At 46.5% G+C, this 20856-nt stretch overlaps 6 protein-coding genes and 1 non-coding gene across 8 annotated transcripts; 2 read left to right on the top strand and 5 right to left on the bottom strand.

Annotated features, from left to right (window-relative positions):
- The first annotated feature begins 384 nt into the window (after positions 1 to 384).
- LOC117838331 (membrane-anchored ubiquitin-fold protein 3) lies at positions 385 to 3595 on the top strand. Of its 2 annotated transcripts, none has more exons than XM_034718329.2 (3): positions 385 to 923; positions 2531 to 2698; positions 3259 to 3595. In XM_034718329.2, the coding sequence occupies exons 1-3, from the start codon at positions 791 to 793 to the stop codon at positions 3312 to 3314; spliced, it is 357 nt and encodes a 118-aa protein (XP_034574220.1). In that variant the 5' UTR covers positions 385 to 790; the 3' UTR covers positions 3315 to 3595. The 2 variants fall into 2 exon arrangements, with proteins under 2 accessions (XP_034574220.1, XP_034574211.1); XM_034718320.2 differs by having other exon boundaries at positions 400 to 923; positions 2531 to 2701.
- A 1090-nt stretch (positions 3596 to 4685) lies between these two features.
- Positions 4686 to 7602, top strand: LOC117838326 (tRNA (carboxymethyluridine(34)-5-O)-methyltransferase). Its single transcript, XM_034718311.2, has 3 exons — positions 4686 to 4929; positions 5644 to 6708; positions 7249 to 7602. Exons 2-3 carry the CDS (start codon positions 5651 to 5653, stop codon positions 7331 to 7333), a joined length of 1143 nt encoding a protein of 380 aa, XP_034574202.1. The 5' UTR covers positions 4686 to 4929; positions 5644 to 5650; the 3' UTR covers positions 7334 to 7602.
- Positions 7603 to 7833: 231 nt separating this feature from the next.
- Positions 7834 to 10241, bottom strand: LOC117838319 (pentatricopeptide repeat-containing protein PPR5, chloroplastic). Its single transcript, XM_034718301.2, has 2 exons — positions 9732 to 10241; positions 7834 to 9264 (listed from the first exon to the last, which is right to left on the bottom strand). Exons 1-2 carry the CDS (start codon positions 10059 to 10061, stop codon positions 8059 to 8061), a joined length of 1536 nt encoding a protein of 511 aa, XP_034574192.1. The 5' UTR covers positions 10062 to 10241; the 3' UTR covers positions 7834 to 8058.
- Positions 10242 to 10401: 160 nt separating this feature from the next.
- TRNAW-CCA (transfer RNA tryptophan (anticodon CCA)) lies at positions 10402 to 10473 on the bottom strand. The gene has a single exon. It is a non-coding gene; the product is annotated as a tRNA-Trp (tRNA).
- A 621-nt stretch (positions 10474 to 11094) lies between these two features.
- On the bottom strand, positions 11095 to 12742 carry LOC117838308 (ATP synthase delta chain, chloroplastic). The gene is made up of 2 exons (XM_034718280.2): positions 11873 to 12742; positions 11095 to 11326 (listed from the first exon to the last, which is right to left on the bottom strand). Exon 1 carries the CDS (start codon positions 12651 to 12653, stop codon positions 11910 to 11912), a length of 744 nt encoding a protein of 247 aa, XP_034574171.1. The 5' UTR covers positions 12654 to 12742; the 3' UTR covers positions 11095 to 11326; positions 11873 to 11909.
- Positions 12743 to 14208: 1466 nt separating this feature from the next.
- On the bottom strand, positions 14209 to 17476 carry LOC117856639 (uncharacterized). Its single transcript, XM_072291196.1, is given in 2 exon segments — positions 14209 to 16869; positions 16871 to 17476. Coding segments are annotated over 2 exon segments (1032 nt in total). The 5' UTR covers positions 17217 to 17476; the 3' UTR covers positions 14209 to 16183.
- Positions 17477 to 19575: 2099 nt separating this feature from the next.
- Positions 19576 to 20793, bottom strand: LOC117856634 (transcription termination factor MTEF1, chloroplastic). The gene has a single exon (XM_034738976.2). The coding sequence runs from the start codon at positions 20776 to 20778 to the stop codon at positions 19627 to 19629; it is 1152 nt and encodes a 383-aa protein (XP_034594867.1). The 5' UTR covers positions 20779 to 20793; the 3' UTR covers positions 19576 to 19626.
- Between the last annotated feature and the right edge of the window lie 63 nt (positions 20794 to 20856).

The following is a 20856-nucleotide window of genomic DNA, read 5'->3' as shown; positions in this document are numbered from 1 at the left end:
TTGAAACGGCCGGGATTAATGCTGATAGAGAGGAATTTTAAAAGCTGTACAGAAAAAAGAGGCTATAGCCAACGAGGAAAAGGGAACAAAAAAAGAGCTCAGACTAAAGCTGCATCATATCTTAATTGTTCATTGGATTGTGATGTGTATTTATTTAACTGTTAATGCTGAAAAATACAAGCTCGACCTGTACCACCAATGAAGAAACAGTAAGTTAGGAAGGAATTATTCCACATAAAATGCCAAAAAAACCACGAGTACTGGAGCAGTATAGAACAGGGAATAGAAGAAGACGCCGACGAGACCCGGGGGGCCAATCATAGTACCCGAGATAGAAGCCATCGCCGACGTCGAATTCCGGCGATTTTGATTCCTCTCCTCCAGCTGCTCGGGCCGCGCATAGAATTCCCCGCTCGGCACCCTCGGCCTCGCCCTCGCCTCTCGCTTTCACACTCCCCCACCACCATCGCTTGATGCAAAAACCGCAATTAAAAACTTCGGCTTGGGCGTATTTGTCAATACACCCAGAGGACAGAGGAGGAAGCCCACTACCCCGTCTCTCTCTCTCTGGTTTTCGTCTCGTCTTCCTCTCTTCCCCACCGAGTCGCCGTCCCCTCGCTTTCACCCCACGCGGAAGCAAGAATTCATCGTCAAAATCTCACCTTGCGCGTGTTTCTGTGGATTTTTTTTTTGCCGCTTCGTTGCTGCTATGGGCCTCTGATCCGGGGCTTCGTGGATCTTGCTGAGAGGAGGTGGGGCGGCCGGCCGGCGGCGATCTGGCGGGGAGGAGATGGCCGGCGGGAAGGAGCCGATCGAGGTCAGGTTCCGGCTCTTCGACGGCACGGACATCGGGCCCACCAAGTACGACCCCTCGACCACAGTCTCCGCGCTCAAGGAGTTCATCCTCGCTCGGTGGCCGCAAGGTGAGGCCTATTGATTTGGTAGCGTACACGCGTGAGCCGTCCCGATCTGCTGTCAAGATAAGGATGCTTTTGTAATTTTAGGTGCAGAAGTATTCGCCGTGTCATGAGTTTGTTTTCTTGGATCGTGTATTCGTGTATTGCTTTCTTTTTCGCTTTGTGCTCATGTTTCAGTAATCAGTAGTCTTCCCGAAAACGCCTGTTATTTACTTATTTTGCTTGTGGCATACCTGGGCTCTCGTGGCATGCTTGATTTGTTCCTGGATGCATGGTCAATTGAGTAGCGGGAACTGTGCTTCTGTTTTCTTATTCAGCAAAGTCCTAGAACTGGTTACCTTAATTCATTTATTAGCTTCAGCATTATCCTACAACTGGTTATGCCATATCCAATAATTAGCTTCTGCAGTATCATTTGACTGGCCGTTCCATATTCGTTTATTAGCTTCAAAAGTGTCACGTAACTGGCTATGCTATATTCGTTTTATGGGCATCAGCAGAATCCTAGAACTAGCTATGCCATATTATCAGTTAATCAATAATTCCCCTTCTTAGTGTATGTTATATGGACTTCTCGATCGTGAAAACAATTGCCAATTTTGTGGGAGAAGAGTGAAAGGGTATTTTTTTTTTGAAACAGTTAATCACAAACAAGGCCCCTTATTTTGCTTGCTGTAAAAGATGCAAAGAGCACAAGGCCATGTTGATAACTGTTATCTACATTTTGAGTGACTATTTACTCTCTTGTAGTATGTCAAGGGGTTTCTGGTAGCAATATGGAAAGTTTTTAATGTTCGTCTGTCGGCTTTGCAGAAATGCAACGGTTCGACCTTTCACTATGGATACACGTCACATCTGGTTAATAATTTTGCCTATCATGTGATTTGTTCATCTTATTAGCTGAGGGCAAACAATTAATTCTGAACTCTGAATGGTCTGGTGTTCATGTATCTGCTGTTTTGGTGAAACCGTCTGAGTCTGGACATATGTACTGTTTCTGAATTGAACCTTGGCTTCATTAAATAGCACAGAAAAATGATTTAAGAATGTTAGTCAGCATGAAGCGCACATGAAAGTTACTGACAAAAACATTGTGTAAGAACTGAGCTGCGTTCTCATTTTAACAGTTATAGCATCTTACGTTATATACGAGAACCAAGGTCTAGATCAAGTGAAAGATGAAGCCTTTTCCGGCTGAATTAATATCTGGAACTATATTAATACTTTTGCCTGCATTCACAACATAAGCCATGTGTGCTTGCACATGCCTGCGCATGTTGACCAACACGTGGATGCAAACCATCTCGAACAATCAAACCTGATATATTCCTTGTCTTATTTTCTGTAATTTATTTGGAGGGTGCTTGCATCTATTCTGCTAGCTTCACCAAGTTCTCAATTTTGCATTTCAATCTGGGAATAGCACAGTAGCATATTGTATGTCACTGAGATCCTCAGTTGATTATGCTGGAAACTTTTTCTGCGGCCATATTTTGACCTACACTTTGGAACTTCTCCCTGTGCTAATTCTCTCTTCTGCAATCCATGCCTGCTGTTCTTACTTGCTCTGTTAAATGTTGAATGTAATTTGTTCTTTTCATTTCTGCTAACAGATAAGGATATAGCTCCAAAAACTGTCAATGACTTGAAGCTTATCAATGCTGGAAGGATACTGGAGAATAACCGGACACTTGCAGAGTCCCGTGTTCCAGTAGGAGAGGTCCCGGGGGGTGTAATTACGATGCATGTGGTAGTGCGACCTCCACAAGCTGACAAAAACAGTGGTATTGCCGACAATTTCAGCCTTTCGTTCATATCGTTTTCTTGGTTCCTTTGATGGAGGACTTATATTTCCATTTCCATATGAATTGTAGTGTTCTTTAAGATCAACTTTTGTGTTTAAACATACTGCCTGTCATTCTTATGGTAGCAAACACTTCTAGGCATGCATCTCTGATTGGAATGCTACAAGCCTAACCTGAAAGATGTTTCCAGTTATTCAATGGGAATTTAGACCTTTAGTTTCAGTAGTTTTGTGGTTACTTGCAATACACCCATATTCAAGTTATTAAGGTAGCTGTGCTGCTTGTACGCAGGAGCATTTTTTTTTTGTACATGTGGATGCATGCACTATTATCACAATTAACGGTGCCTAGATATGCAAACTTTCGAACATACAAACCACAAGACAACCTTTTAATCATTTCCAGCACAACAAGTCTCGAGGCACTTAGAACTGCTTAGCTGGAACTCGTACCTGTTTAGCTGGAAGCTACAATATGATTTTGTTTTGACACTTCTGAACTTATCTCTAACATCATGTTTGCCTATACTTTTCCAGAGAAGCAGCTTGCCAATTCCCCCAAGCAGAACAGATGTGGATGCACCATACTATGATAAGGCACCTGCTTGATGCTGTACAATCTGTTTAGTCCTAGGATTTTGTATCTGCTTTGTTGTCTTCACACGAGTGTGAATTCATTTTGACATCCAATTCTTGAAGCCATTCAAATCCCAGAAACATATATACTAAATATCCGTCAAACATGCCTTGGAATGAAGATTTCTGGAGGGCGAAGTCTGATCGTCGTGTTGTAACCAAGCGGGAATGGAGGATTGGATGCTTCCTGTTGTATAAATTGTAATGTCAAAACAAAAAAAGCGTTTCGTTTTCTTCTCTTCTCTTCCCTTCCTGCCCCGTTGTCTTTATATCGATTCTTTTTAGATCTGTTTCTTTATCTCGTGTAACAGAAATATTTGTACTCATATATATGTAACTTGAAAAAGGAGTAATGTATGAATTTTCAAAAGAAAAAGGAGTGACGTGTGCTGCTCTGAGAAAGGAAAAGAAGGGAAGAAAAATGCATGGGTTATGATTTTGTTTTTTTTCTGTGAATCTGACCGGACCACATTAGCTCTAGCAGTGATTGAACCTTATAGAAGTCTCAAATTGCACGAGACCTTTTTCATGTACAAGGCTAATCCCAATAGAAAGTTGGAAAGTTTCATATTGATGTTTTCAAGACAGTTACATAAGTAAGAATGAAATGGATCTCCAATGGATAATTTCATGATGTGGTTTCATAGGATCAAAATAGTATTTAATTTCAAGACTTATTTTATAACTCACGAAGAGTTGGTATTCGTATAAAGTTAGTTTTATCTAGATAAAACTCGTTTCCCTCTCTTCTTTAATTTCATGCCATAACAAGTAGCCTAAGGGCAGTCCCAATGGGAGAAATCAACCTAGTTTCCATAGTCTAGGATATTGTATCAAGAAATCATCCTTCACAATGCAACTTTTTTATCTAGAGTCTAAATAAAAATCCAACCAATCATTCTCCCTTCTAGTACCAGATCCTCTGTGCATCATATAAAGGAGCTCGAGTGATGGGTAGCAGCGGTGCAAGCGCAAAGGATCCTGCAGTAATTAAGAAGAAACTACTTGGGTCTCCCCAATGCAGAATCGCTGGTTTCTTAGCTCATTGGTGCGCGTGAGGACTTGGTTTCCTCTCTAAGAAATGGTTTCTCTCTCTCTCCATAATAAATCTACTGCCACATCAGCAAATTGCTTAGTTGGCATGACAATTAAGAGGGATATAAACTATCATCAATGTCCCATTGGGACTGCCCTAAGCGTGCATCGACCAATGTTGCACGGATACGTGGGCCGAGACGTAATCAGATGTTTTTCCGGATACGGCCCACTTTGGCCCATCACTAATCTTCTGCCCACATCGCGCCGCAGCAAAACACGCACGGCACGACGCCGCCGCCCATCCCGCCCGCCTGCAACGACGACCTCACGGCACCCGCACCTGCCAAGGGCCCAGCCGGCGGCAACACAGCGGCGAGCCTCCGCTTCCGCTCCACACCTCCAACTTCCGCCTGGTCACGCGGCAGATTCCGCGCGACCGCCGCCGCCACCCGCCGGGACCTCCTCGTCCTCGTCCTCTTGCTAGTCGCGGCGTCCGCCGTCCTCCAGTCCGCGACGACCTCCCGGGCCTGCGGGGTGAGTTTCTTCCCTCTCCTATTCTCGATCTAGTGTTCTTAATGCTTGTTTCTTCCTTCCCCTTGCTGATCTAGTTTTGTGCGCTTCTTCTTCTTCCTTGATTTATTCCCGGCCGCGAGTAGCAACTATTCAAGTAGTTCTAGTGCTAGCGTAGCTTCAGAATCCTCTACAGACACTAAGGCTCCAGTTCTGGATCATGTCACCATTTTAGAGAGTCTAAGGCCCTTTGTTTTGCACCCCATATTGTATAATCTAGCTGGGGAGGGCATCTTATTGGATCATATAAACCGGCCTGTAGATTATTATATTTTTAGCTTGCTCAGGTGGATTGTTCGCAGTATCTTCGCTTCGCTGGTCGCTGTGCTGTGAGCTGTGACTGAGCAAGGAGAATCTAAAGCTTCCAACTTCGTCCAGTGAGTTGAGTGTGCCGGTGATGGCCTACTAATCCAATCCCATCGAGCGCATGGTTCAATCGAGTCTACATGGATGGGGTTAATCCTTATTTTTTTTAAAAGCTAGTTTATCAGAAGGTCTGAACCATAGCAAATCTTTTGTTACATTGCCGCATGGTGCTACTCTTCTCCCCTGCTGTCTTATCTGTTGATCGCCATTGTTGAACCAAGCTAAACTGCATTTTGTTAGTAATTTCATCTTTTAATGAAATCGGACGTTCCAGCAAACCAGTTAGGCTAATTCCTATATATATTCACACAGGGCTTGCATGATACAAGTTTTTTCGGGGATAACAGCAAGAAACCTTCGTGGAGCCATACATGCTTCTAATCTGTACAGTGTAAGCATTCAGCACAAAGAATTCTTTTGCTGGAAGCCAACGTATCAACATATTAGCACCAACAACTCAATGAGGCCAAATGATGTGATTGAGGCTCAGGACATGGTGCCTGCTGAAGGAAACCGCAGTTGCTCCTCAAGTGTTCAATCCACTCCAGAAATTGAGAAGAAGTACGTGCATCGTGTCTATGATGCCATAGCTCCTCATTTCAGTGCAACAAGATTTGCTAAATGGCCCAAGGTTGCAGAATTCTTGAATTCCCTGAGGCCAGGGTCAGTTGTACTGGATGCTGGCTGTGGTAATGGCAAGTATTTGGGCTTTAACCCTGATTGTTTCTTCATAGGATGCGATATAAGCCCACCTCTTATTGAGATATGTGCTGGGAGAGGGCATGAGGTGTTGGTCGCTGATGCTGTCAACCTCCCGTACAGGGATAATTTTGGTGATGCAGCAATTTCAATTGCTGTGCTGCATCATTTAAGTACTGATGAAAGGCGGAGGAAGGCCATAGAAGAGCTGATCCGTGTTGTTCGGAGAGGTGGTCTGGTGCTCATAACAGTCTGGGCTAGGGAGCAGGAAGACAAGTCATTGCTCAACAAGTGGACTCCCCTTTGTGAGAAGTATAATGAAGAGTGGGTTGATCAGAGCAGTCCTCCAGTACGCAGTCAATCTGCAACTCTTCTGGAAAGCATTGCAGAAACTGATGAAGATGCTGGTGTAATGAAGCAAGCAGATGATCGATTGAAAAAATGTCACGATTCCATGGAGGATAAAACCATTGCAGCCTGTAGTAATACAGATACTGATGAGAAGGAGACAAACCAGCAGGAGTACTTCGTTCCGTGGCACCTACCATTTCACCGAGCTGAAATTGGTGGTGCATCTGCTGCTGCTCTTGAGAATGGATTTGCAAAGAAAGATGAGAAGAAGGGCACAGTGGTCTACAATCGCTATTATCATGTCTTTGTTGAAGGAGAACTTCAAAGGTGGAGTATTCTCTACATTCACACAAAGAAGTTTTTTTTCCCTGTTCCCCCTTTTGTTTTTAAGTGCCTGCATAAAGTCACACCCTACATTTGTTGTCACCGATACACCATAGTAGTGACGCCTCATAGAAGATTTCTTTCATGGTTTAATTTGAATTATTTTGCTATTCTACTTGTGATACTAGTGTCTTAATCAATATCAATATGATTGTTGCAAAAGTTGAAAAAAATGGAATGGCTAAAAAGGGTAACAACACCTGTTAAAAGCAGTTTGATGACATTGCCATTTTGGCTGGCTATACTTTCTAATCTTGTATTGAATTTTTGTTTATTAGAGGTTCTCCAAAAGGTTACCTTTATACTTCTATGCAGTTCACATCACTACTTGTCACTTTGGCTTAAAAGGGTTGTAGATGCAAATGCTAATTGTAGAGAAAAAGGAACATAGCACACTTCATATGCATGTATTACTTTCTTTTTGCTGTGCCTTGGTTCTTTTGATTCAAAAATATCTCATATCATTAACTATCTTTATTTCAGATTAGCCTCTGGCATAAAGAACACTGCTATTGTTGACCAGTTCTATGACAAATCCAACTGGTGCATTGTTCTCGAGAAGCTTTGAGCTGCAGTCAAAAGGGATGGCAGAAGTAGTCATCTGAAGCTGGTATTTGTAAGGAGCGTCAGTGGTAGGCGAGCTAACTGTTTTGAGCTCAAAATGTATGAGGCTGACGCAACCAACCTTTTGTTCGATACTTGCCGATTCTGCATCGGAATTGTTAAGACTTATCTTACGTCAGATTGCTCAATATTTTGAGGGCCATCTGGACTTGTAAATTTTTTTTGCTGTATCACGTTGATGTCATAATTCATAATTTAGCATGGTTGCTTGTACTGTTTTGAGTTTCGTTTTTTTTACACATAATGAAGCCGGTCGTTTGATCTCTCACATGGACATGTTTCGCATCAGAAGCGAACATTCTCTTAAATAATGTGCTGCGCATGCATGCCATTCCAATTCCCAGTTTTATGTCGTGGGGGATGCTCAGAATAACAGCAATGACAGAGACCTGTAGCAAATGGAGAGTACAGACAACCGGAATTCTAGTGATGTCCAATGGCGACTCGAAGCAAAATTCCTACGCTGATATATAACCACAGAATGAGTGTGTAAAAGCAGATTTTGCCGAGGCACGAAAGGTCTCAGCATTCATCAATAGGGAAAGGAACATCGGAGCAACTAACCATAGCTCCAAGCACACTATATTAACGGATTCTGGTGTAGATCAAATGTGTTCTTTGATTCTTTCTGATGTCAGGCAATTTGACAGCCTTGTTCAAACTGACCGCCTATGTAGCAGCTACTTGCAAAACACTTACCTTTGGCTTGTTAGAATTAACTGTTTCTGAATCGCCTGGTTTGTTAGAATCAACTGTCTGTGAATCGCCTGCAGAATCTGAACTTGGCTTGCTTGCAGAATTTGTGGCTGATGATGTCCTGGGTTTCCTCTCAGAGGTGCCAAATGCTTCCAAAGCGTCCAGGAAGAACTTTTTATTCGGAACGATCCCCTGCTTATTCATTCTCTTAAGCAACTTCTGCACAAGTACCGTATCGTTTGCCTTGGTGTAGGCCTTGTAGAGCAGCTTGTATGTGGAACCACTGGGCACAACACCTTTCTGAAGTGCAGTATCCAACAGCCGATCTGCTTCCGAGTGCAAACCGTTCATGCAGTAGGCATCAAGCATTGCGTTCAATGATGACAGGTGCACTTTGTTTTGTGAGGTCACAAGCTCATCAAATATCTGCCGGGCCCTTGAGACACAATCGCAATGTGCGTACATCATGATGAGGCATTCCTGCGTCACATAGTTTGGTTTGAATCCCATTTCCTCCATCTTCTCAAGCACAGATTCCGCTTTCTCTCTGAGCCTTGCTTTCCCGTAATTTGTTATCATGGAATTAAACGTTGGGTGGGTAGGCCTCTCCTTTGATCGCAGTAGGCTCTTGAACACCTGCTCCATTTTGTCGAATGTCTGCTTTCGTCCATATGAATCTATGAGTATATTGAATGTGATCACATCTGGACGGCATTGCTTGCTTTTCATACGCTGCAACACAGATTCCATGTCTTTTATCATGCCATTCTTCCCATATGCATCAATCACTCCATTATAAGTGTATATATCAGGAGAGACTATACTTTCATCCAGATCCTTGAACAAGATGTCTACCTGCTTCGTGTCACCAGCCTGAGCAAAAGCTCTTAAAAGGATGTTGTATGTCACAATCGTTGGTTGGCATCTCTCTATAGATTTCATCTTCTCAAAATAGCCAAGAGCTTTCGCCAAAGCCTTACTCTTGTCTCGTGAATGAAGGTGCGCACCGATAAGAGAGTTATACACAGAAGTGTCAGGTTTGCACCCGCTGTTCCGCATCTGAGAGAACAGCCACATTGCCATACGTATCTGGCCTTTCCTTCCCATTACAGATATCAACTTGGAGTAGATGCCATTGTCAGCAACATACCACCTTTGTTTCTGCATCCATCTGAAAACCTAGCAAAACATGACAACAAGGAATTAGAAGTAAAACAAAAAAACTAGAAATCTCCACCTTGCTGAAATTTAACGATTGGTCTCTTGTTAATCACTGGTGTAGCTAAAATGGCCTAATAGGATCAGGAATTTCACTACATCAATGCGTAGATATGGCTATATGATTTTGTGATTATACGTTCACAGAGAATTGGTGAAGTGTATAGAAAAGAATACCACCTGTGATAAGATTAAACAGCTAAATGTCATGGAGAACTGCAGTCCTGGGAGGATCAAAGTACTGAAATCAATTTCATAAATAAACTAACCAGTACTAGCCACATACATGGAAACAAAACACCGGTTCATGACCCACGGACCAATCCTAACCCAAGGTTTGCAATGCTCAAGCTTCCACACCATGACTCCAGCAGGAGTAGTATACAGGGACTCAGGCAGACAGGAGCGCGTCAGGTTCAGGCGCTGACCTCGAGACACTGGAGCCAGCCGTCGCGGCGGCCGAGCTCCTCGAAGAGGAGGAAGCAGTGCTCGGTGCGGACCACCCGCACGTGCCGGTCCAGCACCGGCACCAGCCGCTCCTTGCCACCTCCCGTCCTCCGCAGCAGCGAGCGCACCAGCTCCGCCGCCTCAGCCGCCTCGTCCACCCCTTCCGCCGCCGCGGCGCCCGCGCCCCGCCGCTTGCTCCTGGCCGCCAGCGCCACAAGGCGCGCGGCCGCAGCGGCGGCGCCCGCGCCTTGGCTCGGGGACGGCGGGTGGAGCTGCAGCCATGGTTTCGATGTGCTCGAGTAGGCAAGCATCGGGTTGGATCAAAAGGAAGGGTAGGGTTTAGTCTTTCATCGGATTGCGCTGTGGCTGTGTATGCGTTGGTGGCAATGGCGAATTGCGATAGCTCGCAGCGCCGGGAGGGGGAGGAGAGGGAGGGAGGGGCTCCGCCGCTGTGTCCTCTGGGTTGGGCATGGGCCGCAGGGGAGAGGAAGGGGATAGCCGGATAGGGGAGGAGGCGGGTTTTGACTCGTGGAATGTGGATGGCTGAGATCGGCGGATGCGGATGTTTAGTCGTAGATGGACGGTTGAGATTGGACGAATTACAGGGAAATTAGGCAAAAAAAAAGAGGAGATCCGCCTGGACCGGGGGTTTGAACCCGACGTGAATCGAACACGCAACCTTCTGATCTGGAGTCAGACGCGCTACCATTGCGCCACGGATCCTTGGTGAGTGCAAGTCATAACTAAACTTTAAATGCAAAAACTAGTATCTTGATCCAGTGTTCTTTGAACCGGCTGTCTGTCTTTGGCTCTTTGCTGCTGGATTCAATTTAACGAAAGCTATTTTCTCGTCAACTGGTACAGTACGTCGCCCATAGCCTGCAGTCGTAGCAGCCCGGCGTTCAAACTCGCAATTGTTTCTGGAATTGCTGCATTAGGATTTATGAATGAATTTCCATTTTCCACAGCCCGGCCACTCAAATTGCTGACGGATTTGGGCCATGTTTAATCTCACCGTGGCTAAATGGCTAATCATCCGGAAAGATAAGCCAAGCATCACTGGCCTGTTTCCTGCACGCGTTCGTCGTTACCTCGGTGTTGCAGCACAACGAAGACAGTAACCACGAGACAAACCGGATTGCCGGCGTGCCCGCAGCACAAAACTCGGTAGTTTCGAACGAATACAAGCACCACATGACCAGAGTGAACAACACCTGATGCATTTTCCGGCAGCAAGCAGAACGCGACATGATCTTATTTCCTGGAATCCTGGTGGACAACTATTCACAGGCATCCTATACTAAGTTCCTCAGTTCTATCAGCCAGCGGGTATGTAAATGAGACTAGAGGAGCAAACTCAGCTATATTTGAGTGTTTTAAAAATATTACAGTGTCAACCACAGAAGAGGAGAAAAAGAATTACATACGCTCCCCGCCAAAAAATGGAAAAAGAAACGCGGGTAAGAATGACCGTTCATATGTATTTGAGCAACCACCATTGATCTGCAGGTTTGAACTTTGGAGGGGAGAAGACCAACATCCCCGCTAGATTCTTACAATTCCCAGAGAGTAGCAGCTGCAAAGATGAATATCCACTTCAAATTAGATTGGCAATTGGGAAAATCAAATCGACAGCTCTGCAGCTCAAGAGCAGTTGGGTTCAAGTCTGGAAGATCTGAGTTAGGCAGTTGGGGCATTTGGGTTTACATGATCAGAATTACATGTTTAGGCATTCTGATTTCTGGACTTTCCTCTTCCTACCTAAAGTGTGCATTGTTTACTGAAGTTAAGTTCACAAATCGACGCCATAAAGTATGTAAAGGCATTGTACAAAATCATGACATTTTCACCATTTCCACCACTTTCTCTACTTTAGAACCGAATTCAAGTAGTTTCTTCCTTGGACTCTTTCCGCTGAAGTCTGAATTTGAAATAACATCTAGCAACCTCGCGGATACGACACAGAACTAGCTATACACTTTATCTTCAAATTACGAACAATGCTAAGAAGCCAAGATAAGCACACAATACGAATCCTGGAATCCAGTAATGTAGTATTATTCACTCATTCAATCAGAGAATGATACAGAAGAAGAGAAGGGAGAGAAGCAACAGAAAGGACCTAGGCTTCAAGGGCGAGGAATGACGCCGCAAGCCGATCAGACTTCGAGAGGGACGGAGGGCAACTCGAACTCTGACGCGATCTCCTCAATCTGCTTCCGGACGCTCATGTCGATGAGGTTGGAGCCGTCGCGCCCGTACTGCACGGTGAAGCCGGCGATGAGCTCCGGGTTGAGCTGCGTCTTGAGGCGGACGTTCTGCGCGCCGGTCATCTTCTGCACGTGCTGCGCGATCTGCGCGAGGTCCTGCGACTCGAGCTGCACGACGGAGGTGACGGTGGCGACCTCGGTGCCCGTGAGCGCGTTGTAGACGTTCTCGAACTCGGCGACGATCTGCGGCACGATGGCCGCGCGGAAGTTGTCGACGACGACGTTGAGGAAGTTGACGACGTGGGGCTGCAGCTCGGACGACTTGGCGATCTCGTCGATGAGCTGGGTCTTCTCCTCGCGGGGCACGGTGGGGTTGTCGAAGAACTCGGCGACGGCCTCGTCGGCGAAGATCTTCTCCAGCTTCTCGAGGTCGGATACCGTCTGCTCCAGTGTGCCGTTCTCGGCGGCCACCTCGGACAGCGCGGTCGCGTAGCTCTCGGCCGCGGCGTCGGCCGCGGCGCGGGGCCTGGCGAGGTCCCCGCGGCGGCGGGGCGGTGCCAGGCGGAGCGAGGGGAGCCCCCGCGCCGCGCGGGCGAAGGATGCGGAGGACCGGGGCGCCGCCGCGCCGGAGGAGTGGGACGCCGCGGCGGCGGCCGGGCGGAGGGTGAAGGAGGCGAGGCGGAGCGCGGCCATCACGTCGCGGAGCGTGCGGCGGCAGTGGACTCGGGGGGAGTGCGGCGGCAGTGGCTGGCTGGCCTGGCCTGGCTTTGGTTTGGGAGGGCGAGACTGGACGAGAGAGGAAGAAGGTGTTTGGGGGTGGGGAGCGGACGGGCGGGATCGGGCGGCCGCCGGATCCCACGGCGGTGGGGCTGGAGGGCGTCGCGTGGCCGGAGATGTGTGGGCGGTGGTGGGATGAGGTGGATAAGAAACGGATGGATGGTCGTGTGCGCGTGATGGGTTGGCACGATGGATAGCGGCCGCGGCCCGCGGGGACTAGCGGTGGACCGACGGAGTGGAGAAAATGCGAGGAGCCGTCGCTGTTTCACCTCGGTCGGCATCGCGCGGATGCATTTCGTGAAGGGGCTCCAATTCAAGATTCAAATGCTTATGAAACGAAATGAAATGCTGTGCAGCAAAATGAGTGGTTAACATGGTCATGGCAAGGCGACGCCCCATGAACACAGTCAGCAACAGACAAACACGGCATGATCTTCTGTGTCAACCCTGAGGCCTGAGCTATTCTGTAGCTAAAAGTCTGCTAATAGTAGGAGACATGTTAAAGAAAGATCGCATTATTTAACATCAAACAGTTGCTAACTGCTTCCGCCGCGACTTAAAAGCTCCAAGCTAAACCATATGCGATCGTTCATTTCTGCAGTTGCAACAACACAACATTTAGTGTCACGAGCAGAAGCTGCCAAGTTTTGCTGAATGTCACGGTATGAACTAGTACCATTGAAGGGGATTTCATGATAACAGGACTGGAGGGAACTGGAGCTGAGCCTATCAAAAGGTAACAAGAGGTAGCACTCATTATCTTGAAATCTCGTATTTTGCAGGGAACTGAATCCTATTTTTATTTCAAGACATATATACGTTAGTCTAAAATTTAATACCAAGCCTCAAACTGAAAGGCCTGAGTCCAGGAGTGAGCGAAAAATGTTAATTCAAGTTTCTCTGTCAACACTGGGAGAACTCGTACAAGACAAACTGCACAGTTCAGAAATCGATGTATAGTGTAGCTTTTTAGCTACAGGCCTACAGCTTGAATGTTGCCATTCCAGTAGTACAAACAGCCAAAAATTAATAAACCGCACACAAGAGACAATCAGACAACAATTTTTCTACTGGGAACCTGATCGAAATGGCATTTGGCTGTTCAGCTCGCCTTGCAGCAACGGGATGGTTCAAAACCATTTCAATGTACAGCCAAAAGGTAAGCCGTAAGCCAGCACTCATGCAGATCAGCAGATGTACTAATTTATATCTGATTATCTTTAATTTTCTCCGAGCTGAAGAAAACGATCACGGATTCATGGTGCAAAGATGGAAAACTGACCATGCAAGGAACTACTCTAAAAGAGAATCAAACACAGAAGAAACTGATGGATCTATTTCAAACCGAACCATCATTCTGGATACCATATACACCTAACACTCATGAGGTGATGCACAAATATAGCTGTAAATCTGTAAGTTACAGTCAAATACGCATGTCGAAGTGCAAAAGCTAAGGACCCTACATCTCTTGCCACAATTCCAGTACTTAATATATACACCATCTTCAAACAGTAAATATGGTGAACAGTTCCTAATAGACATAAAAAAAACTACCAAAGGTTACTCAGTGAAGATAAAGAGCATTACAACATATGGCATCAGCAAGACCTGGATGGATATCCATACGAATATTTGTATACCTGGATCAAAACCACTCGTCAGAAACCGTGAGCATTGTGCAGAATTTCTGGTCTTTCCATGTCAATCCTTTCTCCTGGAGTATCTCTGTTATATAATGCTGTCGTGCCAAACAGAATTCTAAGCAATACAGAAGAACTGTGGTTCTGCCTAGTATGTACTTGGCTTAAAAGCAAATTAGAAATCACCATGTCAGGAAGTCAACACACCGTGAAACCTCAGCAGCAACGAGCTCATTCTCACCATGCTGGCCATCCCAGCATTGGACAAACTGAGGGACAAACCCAGGCCATAGTTTCCAAACTTAAGCCCACCTCTGTGGCCACCACCTGCCTGAACATTGCCAGAAAATGTCGTAGGTTTTCTCACAGACCAATCGATGAAAAGTTCTGGAATAAAAATTACAATTTCATCCTAACCAGGAGAACTCCATCAAACTGATCTTGAGGAAAATTTTGACAGAAGTCTCATGACTTCGAATCAGAAAACCAAAGGAGAAAACGCACATGCAGAAGACCGCTCTATGAGCAACATCTATAAGTAACCAAGTATGGTGACTAGGCTAATCATAAAAAATGGTAATATTAACATGCACATCTATACGCGGATACGCCTAAACTGATGATGTACATATTAAAAGGAACTAGGTGACCAAAAAGACAGTTCTCATTTCTAGATTCATCAGCTATCAAAATACTTCAGCAGATTCAAGTTTGGAGGAACAAATTCTATTAAAGAAAGTAGCAGGAAAAATCATTAATGTTTATAAAAGCAGTACAAGAACAGCAATATAGATCTGGACAAGATAATTCAAAATCCTTCAGAGACATCAAGGTATAAGCTTAAACACATTGGCATGTTCGCTTCAGCTTATCAGCCACCGAACAATATTTTTCTCTCACAATAAATCAACCGTTTCAGCTTTTCAGCCGGCTTATAAGTTTGGCCGAATAGGGCCATGATCTGCGATCTTGCCTAAATTAAATCAAATAATATGTTAATGTACCAATATATGTCAGTATAAGAGGCACTGGGCATTCAATCAACATGTCCATTTCAAGCTCTCATGATTTGATCACAACAGGAACTTCCCCTGCATAGGCAGCAGCATAAATGCCGGCCAACCCTGGTACACTCTCCTTGTGACAGTCAAGGAACTCTGTGAATCTCTTCTCATTTAAACGAACCACGCTGAAACAGTCAATGTTTTTTTTTTCACAAACCCCTGTGACTTCAGAACCTTTATGACATAATGACGGGGCATCAGCCGCCTTGACTTCAGAACCTCTGCAGGAAAAAACATTAAGATTCGGAAAGCAGCTAACAAGAGCAATATAGAGCCAGATCAGATCATTCAAAATGCTTCAGAGACATCAGGTAATAAGCCTAAACACACAATCTGTAACCTTGCATTAAGTGACATGATTAAAAAATGCTAATGTACCAATTTATGGCAGCTTAAGGGGCAGAACAGGTGACCATTATTCCCATTCAAAGCTCTCACAGTATGATTTCGGAAGGAACTTTCCCTGCACAAGCAGCAGCATAAGCACTTGCCAGCCCTGGAACACTCTCCTTGTGACGCTCTAGCATCCTTTCCGTAAACCTCTTCTCAGTTAAAAGTTAAAAGAAACCACGTAGTTAGGGCCAGTTTGACCGAGCTCCTTGGGGCTCCGGCTCCTGCACTGTAGCGAGGCCCCAGGAGCCAGAGCTGGAGGAGCCACAGGCGGCTGTGAGAGGGAGGGAGAGGAGAGAGAAAAACAACTCGGGTGAATAGTGTTACTACAGTAGTTGACAGTGATACGTCAGAAGGAGCCGGAGCTAGGAGGAGCTGTGCCAAACTGACCCTTGAAGTCAATATCCTTTTTCACAAGCCCCTTTGCCTTCAAAACCTTGATGACATAATGCCGGGGAATTAGCCGCTTCTCCAGGCCGTAAATGAATAGGCGCGGCCTGCGCACTATGAACCCTGGCTCCAACCCGACATCCACCTTCAGGAACTCCACCGTGCGGCCCAGCTTGCGCACTGAGGTAGTCAAAAGGGTCGGTATCTGGCATACTGCAATGGCCAACTCGGACTCGGAGCATCCAAGAGCCTTCTTCAAGAAATCCATTTTCGCACTAATCGTTCTGGGATTCAGGTTGTGGACGGTCTGCAGGGCTCGCTTGAACATCCCAGCGTTGCGGGGCACGCCGAGATTGTCGGCACGAGCCACCATTTCCTTGACACGCTCTGGCTCCTCGGTGAACAGAACCCCAACACGCGAGCAGAGGGTGGCAACAGCACGAGGAGTTAGGCCACACTGCAGCAGGAGCTCTATGTTGGGCTTGACCACATTGTCAACGTGTGTGGAAAGGAGGTAGCCGCTGCTCCTGATCGCGGTGTGCACCTTGTCGTATGAGCCGAGGAAGGAGAGATAGAACGCGAGCCGGGAGACCATGAGGGGGCTGATTCTGGGGAAGATGGTCATGAAGCGGGAGATCTCAGCAGGCGACAAGCCAATTTCTCGAAGCCGGGCGAACTGCGGGGTTAGGGTTTTGTCGACACTGCAGCAGAGGAGCCGCGCGGTCCCTGGTGATTGCGGTGGCGGCGTCGGCTTCGGATACGCCGGCTACGGTGAGGAAGGCGCGGACGGCGTCGGGCTTCTCGGGTGACTTGAGGTGGGGGAGGTACTTGGAGGCCTTCCGGGCCTGCGCTGGCGTGAGGCCGCATGTGTCGACGAGGTAGTCCTCGACGACGAATCGGCCGGAGCTGGTGCTGAAGAGGTGGCGGTGGTGAAGGGGGTTGACGGCACGGAGGGCGGGAAGAAGTCGCTCTTGGAGTTGGTGGCGCAGCATGGAGGCGGAGGCGGAGGCGGCGGTGGCGCGCGTGGATGCGCCCGCGTCCGGCCGACGGAGGATCGGAATGGACCAATGGGGTGGGGGTTGGGGTTTGATTCAGTCCGATATCTTGGATTTTCCGAACGGTAAATAGATAGGGCGTCCGATACTCCGACAAAAATGGGACACCCCATCGCAGCGACTATGTTGCGGTGTGATTTTCCATGCGTATTTTTGTTGCGACAGCCACGCGATGATGTTTCAACGTGAGAGGCGCTCCAACCCCAAAAGATGAATGTTAAGGTGGAATTTTCAATGTGTATTTTTATTTAGATAAGTACGCGATGATGTTGCAGAAGATTTCAGTTGAGTATTAATATTGCAATAATTATTTTAAAAACAACTGTATGTTGCAAAAAGTTATTCTAGATATTTTAATAGTTGATTTATCATGTTGCACCTTTTTAGTCTAATTAACTAATTCGTTTTGTTTCATAGATATTTTTATTAAAAAAGATTTTATGATGTTACAACTGTAGTTTTAAAATGTTATGATTATAATTTTTAAATGTTCAAAACGGTATGTGTTGATGTTGCAAATTTTATTTCTGCTTGCTACCACTCTTCGCTGATGTTGCATGAAACATTTGTATCATGTTAGGGCGGGATTTTCTATTCTACAATTGAACGGTATAGTCATTTTAATACATGATTTTTGTTGTATGGCAAGTAGTGATATCCAGTGTTGTAGTAGTTTATTTTCAATCTTGCGATGGAACACCCGACGAAAATTTCCATCGGATGTCCACCAGGCACTAGCATGTCCGCTTTCCCGAATGGAAGTCAGATTATTTCGATCGAATGTTCGGAGCTGCGTTCAGCGGCGGTGGCGGAGTGGTGTGGAGGGGCGCAACTGAACAAGGTGTGATTTGGTCCTGAGGTCCTGACGGCCAAATTGTGCTGGTCATACTCACCAGTCTGTATACGGTTCAAATCAGACGATTAAAATCTATCCAATGCTTACTACTTCACCAGTCTGACACGAGGCAAGTTTGTGCAAAAGAAGTTGGGTTCCTTCAAGTATTAACTGTCCAGAAACTCTGACAGGCTGCTTCCTGCTTCCTTTCTTTTTGAAATAACTTGCTTCCTTTCAGACCATACATGATGCATCCTATTTACACTTTCGACGAGCCATCCAAAAGAGTATCTATATCTCACAGAGTCACAGTCTCACTCTGCATTCCACCAAGGCTCCAAGCCTCCAGCGACAACAGAAATGAGAATTAATTTCAGGGTCATCATCCAGGAGAGACACAGCATTTTTGTTAAATGGAAAAGGCACGATGAAGCAAGGCAGCGCTTAGCACTTCAGCAGACCCCCAGCCGGAGCTCACCACAAGTCCACAATCAACACACCAGTACAAGCAACTTGCCAGAGCAATATTACATTTTGCTATCAGGAACACATAGCATCTCCATTCTCCATCAGCGTGAGATCCTCTTGCCGCCGGCCTGCTGATCGTCTAACAGGCTAACAGCTCACTTGCCACACATGCATCCTGTAAAAGTAGCTTGTGTTCTAACTTCTAAGCTCAGTACATACTACAGACTTGCCCAGCAAACAGCTGCTACACCTACAAATAGGCAATATGGGCTTTCTTGTTTTTTTTACCCGCACCTTATAACTATAACAGGTCATATGATTAAACATTTGTGGATGCAATGTACCCCCAATATACAGCACACAACATTCCACATGTATTTGGTATGGAGATAATTCATAAATAGTCAACAACCTGCTTATCCACATAAAATGGTCTTATTTAGCTCAGTATACTTTCATCATTCCCTCCTGTGTTACTTTCCCAGATAATGGCGGGAGCTCTGCCTTGCATTATATAATGACAGAAGTTACAACTATGGAAATTAGTCCCAGAAAAAGGATGGAAACAGCAGTCAAAACATCCGTTTGAGCTATAACAACAGCAATTCCAACTCAAGGACAACAGTGGCAACAAGAACATGCATTGATCTGGACAGCTGGAGCATGTCGATTGCTATTGTAACACTCTAAATGTTAAAAAAACTAAAGTTCCAACAAAGCAATGAAACAAGTCCCTTGCCAAAGAAGGATATGTCAAAGTTCATAAGGTGTATTGACTACATACTAGTATACTACATAGCAGTAAGCGATCAGTATCGTATTAACATAGTCAGATCTATAATTCATCAGCCATATAATAACTTAGCAGGGAACCAAATTTAGTTCTTCTGGGCACTTCAGAGATATTAACGTGCAAGCATAATAACAGAATGAGTACTCTGATAACCATATATCCTGTCTAATGCGAAAAGGCAGATATCACATCAACAGATATCAACTTGCAAGACATAACTGATATCCAACATTTCTAGTTCAAAATCTCAGTCATAGTTCAGTGGCTACATGGCCTCTACAAGCAGAGGCGTAAGCTTCTATGAGCCCTGGAACACTCTTGTTATAAGGGAGAAGGAACTTTTCAACAAAAACCTCTTCTGTTGTACAAATTGTGCTGAAAAAGTCAATCTCTTTGCTCAGAAACCCCTTTGCCTTCAGAATCCTTAAGACACAATGCCGGGGCATTAGCCGCCTTTCAATGCTATAACCGAACATTGCTGGTCTGTGCAAGACGTACGAAGGTTCCAATCCAACCTCCACCTTCAGAAACTCCACAGTGCGGCCTATCTTACTCTCTGAATATGTTAGAATTGCTGGCATCTTGCGCACCGCATAGCCCAGCTCAGCCTCAGAGCATCCGATAACCTTCTTCAGGAAACTGAGCTTTGCACTGAGCCTCCCAGCATTTAAACCGTAGAGGGTGAGCAGGGTATGCTTGAACATCAAAGAGTTGCGTGACACACCGAGCTCCTCAGCACGCGCTGCAATTTCCTTCACACGCTGTGGCTCCGTCAGGAGGATCCTCGAGCGCATCAAAAAGTGCTTGCCAATATCATAGTCAGTCAGGCCACACTGCTGCAGGAATGCTATGTTGGGCCTCACAACAGTCTCAAGGTCTGAACGGAGGAGGTAGCTGCTCCTGTTTAGGGCGGAGTGCACCCTGTCAAAAGATCCCAAGAATGAGAGGTAGAACGCGAGCCGGGAGATCTTGACAGGGCTAAATAAGACTTCAGGGGCGACGGTAACGAGCCGGGAGATCTGGGGAGGCGAGAGGCCGATTTCGCGGAGCTGGGCGATGCGGGGGGTTAGGGTTGCATCCACCTTGCAGCTGAGGAGCGGCGGGTAGCTGACGATTGCCGCAGCGACGTCGGCTTCGGCGAGGCCGATGCCGGCGAGGAAGGCGCGCACGGCGTCTGGCTTGACGGGGGAGCTGAGGCGGGATACGTACTTGGAGGCCTTCTGGGCTTGCGCTGGCGTGAGGCCGCAGCTGGCGACAAGGTAGTCGTTGGCGAGGAATCCGGTGGGCGGTGTGGCGGCGGCGGCGGCGGCGTTGGTGGACAGGGAGAGACGGTGGAGGGAGGTGGCTGGGAGAGGGGCGGCGGCGCGGAGAGCGGAGAGGAGGCGCGGTTTGAGGCTGAGCATTTCGGCGGCGGCGCGCGCAGAGGCGGTCGCGGTGCCCGACGCCCCGACCCCGTGTGTTGTCGGCTCGCTTGGGCCGGG

This window comes from Setaria viridis, chromosome 1 (genome assembly GCF_005286985.2).
Source record: "Setaria viridis chromosome 1, Setaria_viridis_v4.0, whole genome shotgun sequence".
Taxonomy (NCBI): Eukaryota; Viridiplantae; Streptophyta; class Magnoliopsida; order Poales; family Poaceae; genus Setaria; species Setaria viridis.
Note: the sequence above shows the minus strand (reverse complement) of the source record. Positions and strands in the feature narration are given on the sequence as shown.

Excerpts from the sequence above, each read along its gene's own strand:
- LOC117838331 (XM_034718320.2), top strand. The coding sequence starts at position 791 with ATGGCCGGCGGGAAGGAGCCGATCGAGGTCAGGTTCCGGCTCTTCGAC. Across the intron at positions 924-2,530 it reads CCTCGCTCGGTGGCCGCAAG|ATAAGGATATAGCTCCAAAA; the intron begins GTGAGGCCTATT and ends TTCTGCTAACAG. Across the intron at positions 2,702-3,258 it reads ACAAGCTGACAAAAACAGTG|AGAAGCAGCTTGCCAATTCC; the intron begins GTATTGCCGACA and ends ATACTTTTCCAG.
- LOC117838326 (XM_034718311.2), top strand. The coding sequence starts at position 5,651 with ATGATACAAGTTTTTTCGGGGATAACAGCAAGAAACCTTCGTGGAGCC. Across the intron at positions 6,709-7,248 it reads GTTGAAGGAGAACTTCAAAG|ATTAGCCTCTGGCATAAAGA; the intron begins GTGGAGTATTCT and ends TCTTTATTTCAG.
- LOC117838319 (XM_034718301.2), bottom strand. The coding sequence starts at position 10,061 with ATGCTTGCCTACTCGAGCACATCGAAACCATGGCTGCAGCTCCACCCG. Across the intron at positions 9,265-9,731 it reads GCTGGCTCCAGTGTCTCGAG|GTTTTCAGATGGATGCAGAA; the intron begins GTCAGCGCCTGA and ends ATGTTTTGCTAG.
- LOC117838308 (XM_034718280.2), bottom strand. The coding sequence starts at position 12,653 with ATGGCCGCGCTCCGCCTCGCCTCCTTCACCCTCCGCCCGGCCGCCGCC.
- LOC117856634 (XM_034738976.2), bottom strand. The coding sequence starts at position 20,778 with ATGCTCAGCCTCAAACCGCGCCTCCTCTCCGCTCTCCGCGCCGCCGCC.